At 38.3% G+C, this 13558-nt stretch overlaps 1 protein-coding gene across 3 annotated transcripts in view; it reads right to left on the reverse strand.

Moving 5' to 3' along the window:
* arhgap32b (Rho GTPase activating protein 32b) overlaps positions 1 to 13558 on the reverse strand; it is an 85003-nt gene that overhangs the window by 37908 nt on the left and 33537 nt on the right. For all 3 annotated transcript variants that reach the window (XM_039686143.2, XM_039686142.2, XM_039686141.2), the window contains exons 3-5: positions 11934 to 12042; positions 9382 to 9473; positions 9194 to 9278 (exon numbers count right to left, since the gene is read on the reverse strand). In XM_039686143.2, coding sequence (XP_039542077.2) covers positions 9194 to 9278; positions 9382 to 9473; positions 11934 to 12042 — 286 coding nt within the window. The remainder of the gene's footprint in view (positions 1 to 9193; positions 9279 to 9381; positions 9474 to 11933; positions 12043 to 13558) is intronic.

Here is a 13558-nt window from a genome sequence, read left to right on the forward strand (position 1 = left end):
CTTAAGGGTGGACACATTCCAGCAGAAGATTTAACACCCTCAAGCATCCAGTTCCAAAACAAATCCAGAGTTTGAGTGTGGGAAATACACATTCCTTAAACTGAGGAATTCAGGATTAGTCAATTAGTTAGATTGAATAGTTTATTCATTTAATAACATTTGTTTTTAACATCTATCTCAGCATATAAATGCTGAAATTGAGATAGTTAGGAATTGTTTCATAATATTATAATTATCTGTAATATATTATATCCTAAAATCCAGGTCACATTTCACCACACAATTAAACAGTCGGTATGCTAAAACCCTTTCTGCAAGGACCACAAAAACAGGTTCTGTATCTGCGAATTTCATCAAAGCTCAAAAAGGACCATGTATAATACAACATTTGCAAAATTACAAAGATAATATCTTCAAATGAATTTGTAATCTTGCAAATGTTGTATTATACATGGTCCTTTTGAGGCAATCCCTTTAAAGCATTATGAACTGACATCAAAGTATCGCTTTTGTAACCAATTGCAAATCTAATAGTTCTGTGCAGTAAAATCTTAAAGTAATTTTGTGTATGTGTTTGTTGAATCAGAATATATCAATTATTCTATTAAAGGGGTGTGATTAGATCACAAGCCTGATTAGTGTCTGTCTACAAAAGATAACCCAAAACCAGCCTAAATATATAGGCTACTCTGGTTCTGGATCACTTTTTTAGTCAGTCACCTAAAGGTCATGTGACGAATCACTTTGGAGTCACATGATGACACCACAATGCTGATTGGCTGATGGAAACACAACACTAACCAATTAGTCCCAAACCTTGACCTGAAATGTTCAAGACAGAAGAAAAGGTCCAAACTTTGAGAACAATCTACAACAAAGTGTTTTGCTGCAAAGAAACACACTTTCCTCTGAGTAATAGATTACCTCCATCTTAAAGCACGAAGAAATCAAGAAAAAAAATATTCTGAACTTGAAGGACATAGCATCATCCACTGGATCATACATTAAAATAAGAACTATTTCTGAACCGCAATAAATATCATACAATTAAAATCCACTAGTGACCTAGTTCATCCAGATTTGCCTGAACAGAAGCTGGGCATCCTGCCAGCTTTGCCAGGGTAAATCCCTGATTCCACAAATCACACTTTGAGAGGACATTCAAGGAAATGGGAGGTCACTGAAATGAACATGTCAGGTGTGGCTGGTCAAGAAACTGTACCATAATCTGTAGCCAGATTCACATCGTTGAGTGGTATTACAAACAAAATATCACTGTGCTGAAAAAATTATGTGGATAGGGCGGGACTGTGGAGGTAAGAGCAGGTCTGTGCATATAAAGTGGTCTTCCCACACGCTCTCCAATCCAAGGGGGGTGGAATGAGTAGTATTTTTGTCGGGCTGCAGAGTGGTTGTGTTTTTGAGTGCGTTGCCCTGTGGGCAATAGTGGAGTGCTCCATTGTTTCATTGCAGAGGAGGGACCAAGATAAAGCAGTGCCTCTGAGGATGACATAACTAAGCAAGGTAGCTTTGAAAGGGTTTAATGCGGACGAAAGATTAAAGTTGATAAGATTAAAACACACACAAGAAGGTAAACTAGAACTAAAAATTGTTCAATCATAACCCATTTTTTTCTTTCTTATATATGCACTGCCATTCACAAGATTGGGGTCTATCCTATATTTTATTTAAAATGTTTTTCTAAGTCGATTGCAAGTATTTTAAATAATTGGTTTCTATTTTAATATAATTTAAACTGTATTTTATTCCTGTGGTGGTAAAGCTGAATTTTCAGCAGGCGTTATTTCAGTCTTCAATGTCACATGATCCTTCATAAAATCATTCTAATATGCTAATTCAGCACTCAAGTAACATTTCATATTTAGGTTGAAAACCATTATGCTGCTTATTATCATTGTGGAAACTGACACATTTGTTCAGGATTCTTTGATGAAGAGAAAGTACAAAATAACAATATTTATTGGAATAAATGTTTTACCATACAGTACATACAAAACCCCCACATAAATCCCTCCAAAACAGCAATATTACATGTGTTTGGAAATAAAATGGGGGAAGGGGGTCTTAATTTTTTTCACTCTGATAGGTTTCCATTCCTCCAAGCACAAACAAGTTATTGGGCTTTTGGCCTCATCCGCACTGTTAATGATTTAGGCTAGTTTGTTAGCTCAGCCTCAGACATATAAAGGTGCTTGCACACTGAAAACACATCGTACAGCACATATCGATAACAAAGCCAGCTCAGCAGCTAGTAAACATCCCAAAGAGATCTTACAGGATGTTTTCCCCAAACAAGGTGCACAGCAGTACAAGAGCAGATGCTATTAAAACACTGTCTGCACGTAGTGGCTACATGTATCTATTTAGCAGTAGAAGGACTCCATGGAGTGAATGGGGTAGTCTGGTGCTTTACAGAGATATTCGTCTGTAAAATGCCCTCTTCTGAGACTGTTGTGATTTGTAAGAGCAGTTTGATTCCTAAATCAGCATTGTTAATGAGTAGAGGGCATAAGGCAGGGCTCGAGGGAGATCGGAAGGGGAAGGACTATTTCACAGGCCAGTTCCTCCTGAAATCTCTACCCCACAATACCAGCTGAGGCATTTTGTCATTAACAAGCATACATGGGGTCAACTGACTGACATGATTTATGTGGCCACACGTGTAAATATACACATACTGCAGTCTAAGATGCTCGGATGGAGAGAGGGGCAGGCCACATGAGATGTCATGCCTTGACTATGCACCACTCTTTGGGGTTTGTGCATCCACAATGCTGACTTGGCAACTGCTAGGCCTATATAAAAAAAGATCTAAAACGCCCAGCTTGCAAAAAAGTAATACATTTCAATGCAAAATCTCACATCGGAGAGCTTGCCAAATATTATCTCACAAGCTGCTTTGTTTGTTTATGCAGTTTACTGTTTGTTACACACTAAAGGCCCTTGCACATTGAGACCGAAATTTTCGCATGCATTTTTTCGTATTCGTCATCCTAAAAATTAGTCACACACAGACACCTTGCACACTGAGTCAGATGCGTATTAATGAATCAGTTGTGGGGTAAAAAAAAAATTAAAAAAAAAAAAACAATACAAAAAGCATCAGTTTGATGCTTTGCTAGTGATACTGGAGGCATATATTAAAAACAATTTCCACGAACTATTTGATCCTGAACAGTTTTTGCCGTTCGCTTGTGGCTTTAAATTGTCAAAACAGCTCTCAAAATGCTTGCTACGGATGTGAAAAACAAACCGAAAATCGAAAGTTTTTCTCCTTAAATCGAAAGCTTCGGGATTGACACAACGTGAGGTCATTTCGGACGAGAATTTCGGGCTCAGTGTACAATGACCTTAAGCAAGGAATATCTGTAAAAGTTCACTTTACTTGGTAAAACATTTGGACTGGCCTGTAAAATCACACACAAATAACACTTGAGATGCACAAATTAGGGATTTTAAGTATGAATATACATCATAAAAAATAAAAACATGTATATACATACTTTAAATATGATATATTACAATGAAGACTGAGTAATTGCTAAAGAAAAAGAACATTTAGCAAACAGCTTTGCTATCACAAGAATACATTATGTTAAAATATAAAGCAGTCATCATTTTAAATAGTATTCTTTTTTCACGATATTGCTGCATAAGAGATTCTCACTTAAAATGGCTGAATCTCCCAAGTCTATTTCGCCAGTGCACTATTGGAAGACTGGTATTTACTCACAATGTGGCAAGCAATCAATTTTCCATTCGACAGGATAGGCCAACAAGAATAAAAGCCTGTTGAGATAAATAAAACACAAGAGAGTACTCTTTGCACAAGAGAGACCCATGCATTAAACCACAAAGAACTAAACTGGTGGAGTATTCATCTGTGGAAATGAACTCCTGGAACAGATTAGTTTTATGCTGGAACACAAAATATAGATACTCAGTCACCTAGAAGGCAGAATTAAACAACATATTTCCTGTCTCATAAATCTGAATAGCAATGTTAACAAAGCAGATGCTATTTCCTATAACTTTCCCATTAGCACCAGATGGTGCTGATCAACATCAATATTGCCCTAAAAATGAACAGTTGACCAATCCAAAGCAGGATGAGAATCCAAGCGTTTATGGCCTGTGGTGAGAATAAAAAAACAAACAGAGAGGAGCATGTTTTTATATCAGTATTCTGTGCGTTCAAGAGCCCTTAGTAGCAAACACAACTACCACTCACTCCTTATTAAACTAGCTGATTTGATAAAGAGTGTTGCTGTTACGCTACGTGACTCCCCTTCTGATTTACATTGAGGGCACAAGCAAGTGTTCATGTCAATGTGATGGCTGAACAGTGACAGCAGCCATACTGGCCTGTCTGACCTGTGGGTTAGAGGCAGCATCTCTGCTCCAGACTGCCTAATAGATGAGGAATAAATGTGTCATGTGCGCCAGAGATATGAAGATAGATTGCTAGAGAGACAGAGAGGGTAAATAATAATTGTCAGACTGTGGACAGTAATTCAAAACGCCTGAGACAGAGCTGAGAATAGCACAGGATGAGCTCTGCTGTTGAGAAGCACACAAGATTGATGCATCATAACTCGTTGGTGACCAAATGTAAGAGGATGGACCACAGCAAATACTGGGCAATGAGCACATAGCCTGGCACAGGCCCGACCCAACGAAAGCTCTAGGTCGAGGGGTTCGTATATCCAGAGAGTATTCAGAGTAGCTATATCAGCCTGGAGCAGAAAATGGGGGAAGGGACAGTGGGACACTAAAAACACAGCCATTGCCCTCACTCATTCACCAGCAGGGAGGGGTGCCTATGGAAACTATTTCCTCCGGTCCACTGGTACAACACACACGTGTCATCCACACACATTTCTGAACGGCTGATGAACTTAAGACATATATGTAATTGAATCTAAGTTGCACTTTTGTCTTCCACTGGCTGTGGTTAACAGTGAGTGCCAGTTACCACACGGCTGCAATACAAGGCTGAGCAAAGGCCATGGATGGATCCAGAAGACAAGCCCTCCATTGTGTGCAAGAATAAACCAACATACAATTGGCGGCCGTATCCAACAACACAATTAAGACATCAAATACAAAGTCACCTCCAGAGCTTTAAACCGCAATTGTTTAAATGTCATGCAACATAGGCAGAGGAGGGCACAAAAATAAAAATAGCATTCAAGAAAATCTAAATGATGTTCCAGTGAAAAGCAATGGTATATGACCATGTACAGGAATGTAACAATAAAATCAATGCATGATGCTAAAAGCAAAAGGGTCAATGCCACGTGAGCAATGCAGCAATTATTGCTAAACGTTTTGCTGTGGGGGACATGAACCCCTCCTATAGTGGCACACATAATATGGCAAACGGCTTTAACAATGGTACAACCAGGGCCTAAAATGAACACTCTCCAAAAGCCAAATGAGTGTAAAAATCAGCATTAGGGAGTATATGAAATGGGGTCACGCGCTAGTTGGCCTGTAACATTTTTATGAATTCTAACAAACGCATGAGCGTGAACAAACTTCGGAACAGTAGACGAGTCAGTGTACAAATGTTTTCAACATAAAGGCTGGTAACGATTTACAATAAGGTCTCATTTGTTAACATTAGTTAATGTAGTAGCTAACATTAACTAACAATAAGCAGTACATTACAGTATATATTAATCTTTGTTAAAGTTAGTTAATAAAAAGAGTCGTTCATTATTAGTTCAGTGTTAACTTCTGTTAACAAATACAACTTTGATTTTAATAATGTATTAGTAAATGTTAAATAAATGATGAAGATGTATTGTTCATTCTTAGTTCATGTTACAAAAATGTTTCTTTAGGCAATCGAGTAATGGTAATGCTTTCTATTTTTTTTTTTTAATTGTAATGATATATCCTCAAATTACTGTCTTTACTGTAATTCTGATTAAATAAATATAGCTTTGTTTAGCATTCAAAAATCTTACCACCACCAAAATTTTGCCAAAATCCCCTTATTATTATGTTTAAATTCATTTGTCATACTCAATGTAAAAAAAAAAAAAAAAAAAAGCCGATACCAATACATTAATGATAATCAGTGAGGTATGTGCATCCTTAATTAACTAAATCATGTGTATGGCTAACACAGTAAAAAGATTTGTGGAAAACAGAGTTTCTCTGGAGCCATTTCTGAATGCAGAGAGAAACCCAGTCATTCTGCTGCTCTTTTGGGAGTATCAGTCAGTGATCTGCCTGTAATTACAAACCATTCATAAATCACCAGCAGAAGGATGACATGATTCTGGTAGGAACTCCACAAACATGGCTATAGTATCCATGCCAGCTGCTGCTGTAAAACTGCAGGCTCATTCAATTCTGGTCTGTAAAGGACTTGTCCAGACTGAATTGTGTTTTGTGCATAAACCATGATTATGTGGCAGAGTAAAGAGAACTATTGATGATCTTCATTGTCGCCATGGTACCCTGCTGCACTGGCTGCGAACTGGTACGATAAGAGAAAGAAAGGAGCTGCCGCCCTCTACTGGACGCCAGTGCAGGATACAACCGGCTGCACCTAGATTGTTTACACAATGCTACAATGACAATAATCTAAAACAGCAATGAAGAAATGTCGACGCTGCAACATGTGAATGCACAATAGCTGTCTCATATTTTGGCTTTCCCAGGGCAATTCCTCCAAAAGCAGGATTACTATTCAGTGTGAAGGCCCCCTGAAGAAACCACTGCTTCACTCCGTCCCAATTGTCTGGCCCTCGACACCATGCCAATCTATTTTCTTATTCTGTGAGCGCTCCATTATATCCTTAATCCCAAACACAGCACAGAGATCTCTGACACTGTCGCACCACCCCACCTCCCTGTCTCTACACAACAAGGCGCTATTCAGCATTCCCACCAGTCCTTTTAGTCTTTCACTGAGCCTTGATACAGTTTATAATGAGAAATGTAAAATGGGAACACCACTGTGAAGAAGCCGAATCTATTCAGAACAGATAAAGTTTTCTTTCCCACATCAAAAGATGTCGCGAGTAGGAATGTGCACATCGCTGCTTCTTTATTTGACATCTAGCACATTAAGCGTCATGTTCTAAAATGTAGTCCGGTTAAAAATAGTTCTTTAAAAAAAACCATGTCTATCGGTTTTTGAAAGGGAGAACATGTCCGGTGAATGCCCTCTAATCCTCTCTAGACTGTTGAGCTTGTTACTGCCTCACACCGAAAGTCATGCACAAAGTCAAGCTGTCACACTTCTCAAACCTAGTGGTTCCACTTCCCACCCTTTTTCTCAGGGGACACAAGTCATATGCTTCATGAGTCATGTGTTTCACAAGTCATATGCTTCACAACCACACCTTTAAAGTAAACTTATGTGTAGATAAGCAGTTGAAAATATTCAACTGTTATTATTTGCTTATGCTTGCATTTTTTCAAATGTTAAATACGCAATGGTTTTACGAATTGCTAAATTAAAAAACTGCAGACTTTCACTCTGTCATGTCCATTTGCTTTGATCACAGCCAGGTCATTGAACAATAAGAATTTTTATTCAGTTTGATATTTTGTCATGGTTCTTGCAGCTAGATGGAGCTCAAAAGAATTGAACAGAATGCAGGGGACTTGAAATACCTTTTAAGTTTAGCTTTAGTTTATACTGCTTTTAAATAGAAAATTACAGTAAAAAAAAAAAAATACCATCTATAAAAGACATATTTATTAGCCTGGATTATTTAAACGTGATGAGTAAAACCATTAGCTTCTCTAAAATCAAATACACTCTTCGACCCCTCAGAAAGCCCTGATGGGGGTGACGAGCCGCAGATTGGGAAACCCTGCACAAACCAAGCAGCCCTCAAAGCATTTCCCGAAAATAAAAAAAATAGAAAAATGAGGCCAAATTTTGGTCTATTGGTGTTTAGCAATTACTAAACTTGCATTAATGTGAATTTCTGACTCTGAAAAATAAATACACAATGATGAGCCAAAACCAGTCACAGGTGAAGCAAATATCATTAATCATCTCCTAACAAGTCCACATATTAAAAGACTTCAAAATTAAAATTCTGTTTAAAATCTGTATGAGGCCCCGTTTACATGAAGGGAACACGCAGATATTTCCCTGCGGTTTGGCCTCTCGTTTACACGAAAACCCTGTTTTTATCACAGAAAACGATTATTTCTAAAAACTCCGGCCAAAGTGAAGATTTCTGAAAATGCTGGTTATGCGTTGTCGTGTCAACTGGGAGAAACGGCATTTTAGGTTCTCTCTTATCGAATCTGAGGATTCTGATTGGCTTGCATGGCTTTATCCTTCTCCCTACACTCCCGCCCATAGGTTTGGCATAGATATGATGGCGCTCGACTGTGTATTTATGCGGATGTGTGCACGATGTTATTATTGAAAACGGAGAGGGGGAAAATATTTGTTTCACTAAATACCCGGCTTTGTGTAAACGTGGCCTGAATTTCTTTCTTCTGCTAAACACAAAAGAAGATATTTTGAAGAATGCCACCCCTACTTAAACATTGTTGCAGACCAAGTACATCCCTTAATGACAATGGTGTTCCCTGGTAGAAGTGGCCTCTTTCAGCAGGATAATGAACCCTGCAACATTATTTATTATTCAATTAAACATTTATAATTTGATACTTGTTTACCTAAACCAGTGCAAACTCTACATCTGGTGTCCCTCAGTGTGACACAATGCTGGACTAAAGTGAAGAGATTGAAACATATGCATTAAAAACACTCTCTTGCCATCACACTGAGTCTTTCAGTCACGCTTCTGGCGCAGTTTCAGTTGAGATAAAATTATGATATAGCGATGCATCATAACTGAATTGTGACATGTATCGAGATGTAATGTATGGTGAAGTAGCTGAGGATATAATCATCTGCAAGAGTGCTACTGCAGGTTTGAGAGGGATGTTATATCACATTGATCCTCACTTTTCAATTCCCTGGAGCATTACATTAGAGACACGCTGCTTTTCCTCTCCCAGCTGTGGCGCTCTGGTGTTATCTGCACACCCTTGACATTTTATTGCACAATAACACACATGCACAATAGAATTTAATCTTTCCTTTTGACTCATTTTCAAGTCCAGCCACTGAGAGCCACTCTGTAGCAGGTTTACTGATATTAAAGGGTTAAGATCTTACCTGTATTGTCCCAAAGTCAACATTTTCATAGTGGAAGTGGGCACATTCGGCTAACTTTGGGAAGTGGCCCTTGGTGAATGAGAGTCTGAAGAGATCACAGATCAGTAAGTTTAATATTCAGCAATTGGAAACATGAGGATAATATAGTAACCTTTGTGACTTTGTGGGTGTTAATGTTTGACACTTACTTTTTAACATTCTTCACCTTCATACTGGCAGTGCTGCTGCAGGAGCGCATGAGAGGCTCAGAGCTCAGCTCTGGAATTTCAGCACTTCGTGCCTGAAAGAAAGATCAGTATGTGATCAGCTAAAGACCAAAAATAAGGAAAACCTAACAGCTATCTCTCTCTCTCTCTCTCTCTCTCTCTCTCTCTCTCTCTCTCTTTTTTTTTTTTTAAACATTTTTAATTCAGAATTTAAAATACAATCACTAATACTCATTCATTATATGTGATGGAATCTGGGAAAACCCACCACATGGTGAAATTTAACATATTACAGGTTTGCAACCATATTAAAGCTGGGTTCAAGCCCTTTCCAAATCTGTTTTTTTGTCTGTAACAAAATTTATGGTTATCTGAAGCTGGCTGATCGCTGTGATTTTCAGAAACGGAATTTTGAGAAAAACAGGTTTAATTAACGGTCACAGGACGACTGGCGCTCTTTAGTTTTATTGCCTTTTATTCATATCACATATTTTAGTAATCATCATAGATTAGGTATCATTTGAAAGCATACAAACTCAAAATTCACCCTGTTAAAAACCATTTTGAAATTGGACGATTGAGAGGCGAGCAAGATCTTTTAAATCTTAGATTAAAAATCAGCTTGCCACTATAAATCGCTATTTTTCCTGCACTAAACTAGTGAATTTTCCCCAGATATATTCAGAGATGGTAAACAAGATGTTATAGAATAATAATTTATTGAACACCCAAAATTTACAATAAACTGACATTCAATCTATTTTTAGACTTTACTGAAAATGTACAAACGCGACATCCGACGGGTTTTCCCAGATCGCATCACATATGGGCAGGGGCTTGGCCCAAGTGATAAAGCACCTGAATATAGTTTTTTTTTTTTTAACAGAACAGTCTCCTCCCAAATCTTTATGCAAAGAAGTACCCTTTTACAAATCCCTTTTACACACACAGCGTCATCCTTTAAATGCACAGCACAGTATATTAAGAATATCATTTAACACCACAGAGCACCTTTAGGCACCATAGAACAGACATGCTGAGTAATGGAAGGAAAGAAAATACAACAACAGGGTCAAAGACAGGTTAAACAGATATGCCAAAAAGCGGAATGACCCTGAACTGTTGTCTACAAAGGCTAAGTGTGCATCCAGCATCTGAATCTTTTGACAGCTGATATGCTTTATAACGCTCAATCGACTTCTTTTCAATTCCTTAACAAATGAGAGACAGACATCTGGCAAGGCCAACCAAAACAAGCTAGTGATTCAGAATGCTCATGAAATATGAATAATGTTTTGAAAGTTTGGCTCTTAGAAGTCAGACACAGAATTATTAAAAGCCTCCTGACCATGCGGCCCTCAAATTTGCCATGTGGCTGAACCGATCAGTTTCTACTGGTGTAAAACATGGGTGTGAAAAAAGCTAGACTGGGTCTGGTCCAAATCTAGTTCCGTTTCATTATTTGTAACACCCAGTCTGTTGATCATCACAGTCTCAACTTCACTATAAGTGACAGTGAAACTAGGTCACGACAGTGAAGAGTCAACATTGAATAGAGCTTGATGACCTTGACAGTAAAATTAACCAGTTAAATTAATACCCTGGTACACAATGTTATAAAACTGAACCTAAGAGCATTAACTTAATGTATCATAAGAGTGATCTGATACATGGTGATTCCCTTGATGTCTTTGCTAATCTATTTGTGCTCAAAACAACATCAGCCAACAGTCAGGTTGCTATGGAGACTGTTTTTTTTTTTGTTTTTGTTTTTATCAGCACCACTGAATGCAAGTATGTCAGAGCTGGTGAAATCCTCATGAACTAATTCTGTAAAAAAAACAAAGGCTGAGGAAAGAACGTTATAGATGGTGTAGATCATCAAAAGCAGTGAAATACATTCATCTATTACTATACTCCATTTTAATAGGTCATCCAGGGATATTCTGTGATATACTGTAGTGTACGTCATCACTCATGGCAAAAGAGTCAGACGAAGTGTTAGCTGCTTCATGACAGGGTGTATTTTACATTAATGAATAACTGACTACATTACGCTTTACATATTTGATAGAAATTAATCATTGTATTCAGCATGCATGCAATATATTGATGAAAAGTGACCATGTTTTTAGATTGTTTTACATAAAGATCAGTAACCATTACTCCATGCATCTGTCTCCTTCCTAAAATAATTCTCAATGAAACTCAAATCTACATTTCATGTCCATTCATTCCTTTATTTCATAATGCATGAATTATATAAATAATTCTGCTTTGTGGCAGCTCATATAATGATCATCTACATTAATAATCTACATTATTGCTCTGCAGGCATCTGGCAAGAGCATGTTCCTACGTTACGTCCAGGTAATAATGTCAGTCTGGCGCTAATATGGATCTTACAACCAGCCAGTCTTAAATTTTCACAGCTTCAGGGTATGCTATCTGCTCTCTTTACTACTGCAATTGTAAACGTAGGGTGTGGGAGGGAGTCGCTGAAATTGTGCGAGACTGAGCACTTGGCTTCTCACCATTGCGCTGATGGTTTCCTCCCAGTCAGGTCGCTCTCGGGGGTGGATGCTTCTAGCAAGCTCTGGCACGATATCGTCTTCTTCCGGGTGACGTCCAGGTCTCAGGCCCCTGAGGGGAGAGGGGAGGGGATGGGATAAATAGAGAGAGAAGCAGCAGGGTCAGTCTGATAGCCCGTGAACTAAACGGATATAGCCTGCTTTGTGCCTGCCTTTGAGAATTATGACAGAGGAGCAGAGTAGAATATCAGATGTGACAGCAAAAATGACACGTCCTCTATGTAAGGCAGTGATTTAGAACATCCCATCCCTCACAGAGGTGTTAATGGCAGCATCATTTCAATTAGCCGAGATGTCGAAACTAATCACAGTGACACGAAAGGGAAAAATTATTATCCAGCATCCACAGCAGGGAATCAAAGTAAGATCACTACAACAGCATGGAGGGATATCTGCCAATTTAAGTCAAGGATATATTCTAGAAAAGTAAATGCTGTTGATTTACTTTAAAAAAGAACAGACAAAAGTCATTTGGTCTAATGGGTGATATAAAAGAAAGCAAAGATATTATTTCCTTCCAACCCTGATGAATGAGAGGGTGGGAGAGACAAAGTAGAAGTCTGGCTTGTCTCACATTGGCAAAATGACAAACCACCGCTGATCAGAGATGAAAAGCGCAGCGCGGTCAGTGGTTCAGTTACACTTTCCAAAGTGGGGGATGTTCTGACAGAAAAGAGAAAATAGTTTCCATAAAAATACATGGAATGAATTACATAAAAGTTATACGATATGGAATAAACCAATCTGGATGACCTGGAAAATGGCTTTGAATGTTTATCTATCTACTTTAAGCACAGATGCTTGCGTTGGAGTTTAATAAGTGATTCTGCAGTTTTACGGCACAATACTACATCCAGCAAATGTCATAAACTGTGAAAGTGTGTCTGTATTTTACTTTAACTATATGTTGCCATTTTACAATAAACAAGAACTTGACACCACCACACAAATATGGGCTACATGAATGACATGGTTTGCATCCTTGAAAGACCTTTAATTATGCTGAGGCTTTATTGAGCAGAGTGAAAATGGTTCTCGCCATAAACAATGTGCCAGGGAAGATGCTCGAGATATTACGACTGGGAGCAATGTACAGAAATTTCCCATTCAAATCACTCATATTCATCTGACATTTATCATTTACTAACAAAATTATCTTAAAGATGACCAGAAATTAACATCAAAAAAGGACCTTAGATAATGCAAAAAAAAGTTTTTCTCCAAAACACGTTAGCCAAGTATTTTATTAAATACTGTTCGCAACCTCCTTTTGACAGGATACCAGCTCTGAGTTTTCTCCTATAATGCCGGATGAGTTTGGAGAACACCTGACAAGAGATCAGAGACCATTCCTCCATTCAGAAGCCCTCCAGATCCATGGTAGTGCTTCTCTTCAGTTCAGCCCACTCATTAGGTCAGGGGACAGGGACGGTCATGGCAGAAGCTTCATTTTGTGCTCTATAACTAATTTTTGTGTTTATTTTGATGTTTGTTTTGGATCGTTGTCCTGATGGAAGATTCAACCATGGCCCATTATAAGATTTCTAGCAGAAGGCGTCAGGATTTGA

The sequence above is a fragment of the Pimephales promelas genome, chromosome 19 (assembly GCF_988280905.1).
Source record: "Pimephales promelas chromosome 19, fPimPro1.hap1.1, whole genome shotgun sequence".
NCBI classification, from domain to species: domain Eukaryota; kingdom Metazoa; phylum Chordata; class Actinopteri; order Cypriniformes; family Leuciscidae; genus Pimephales; species Pimephales promelas.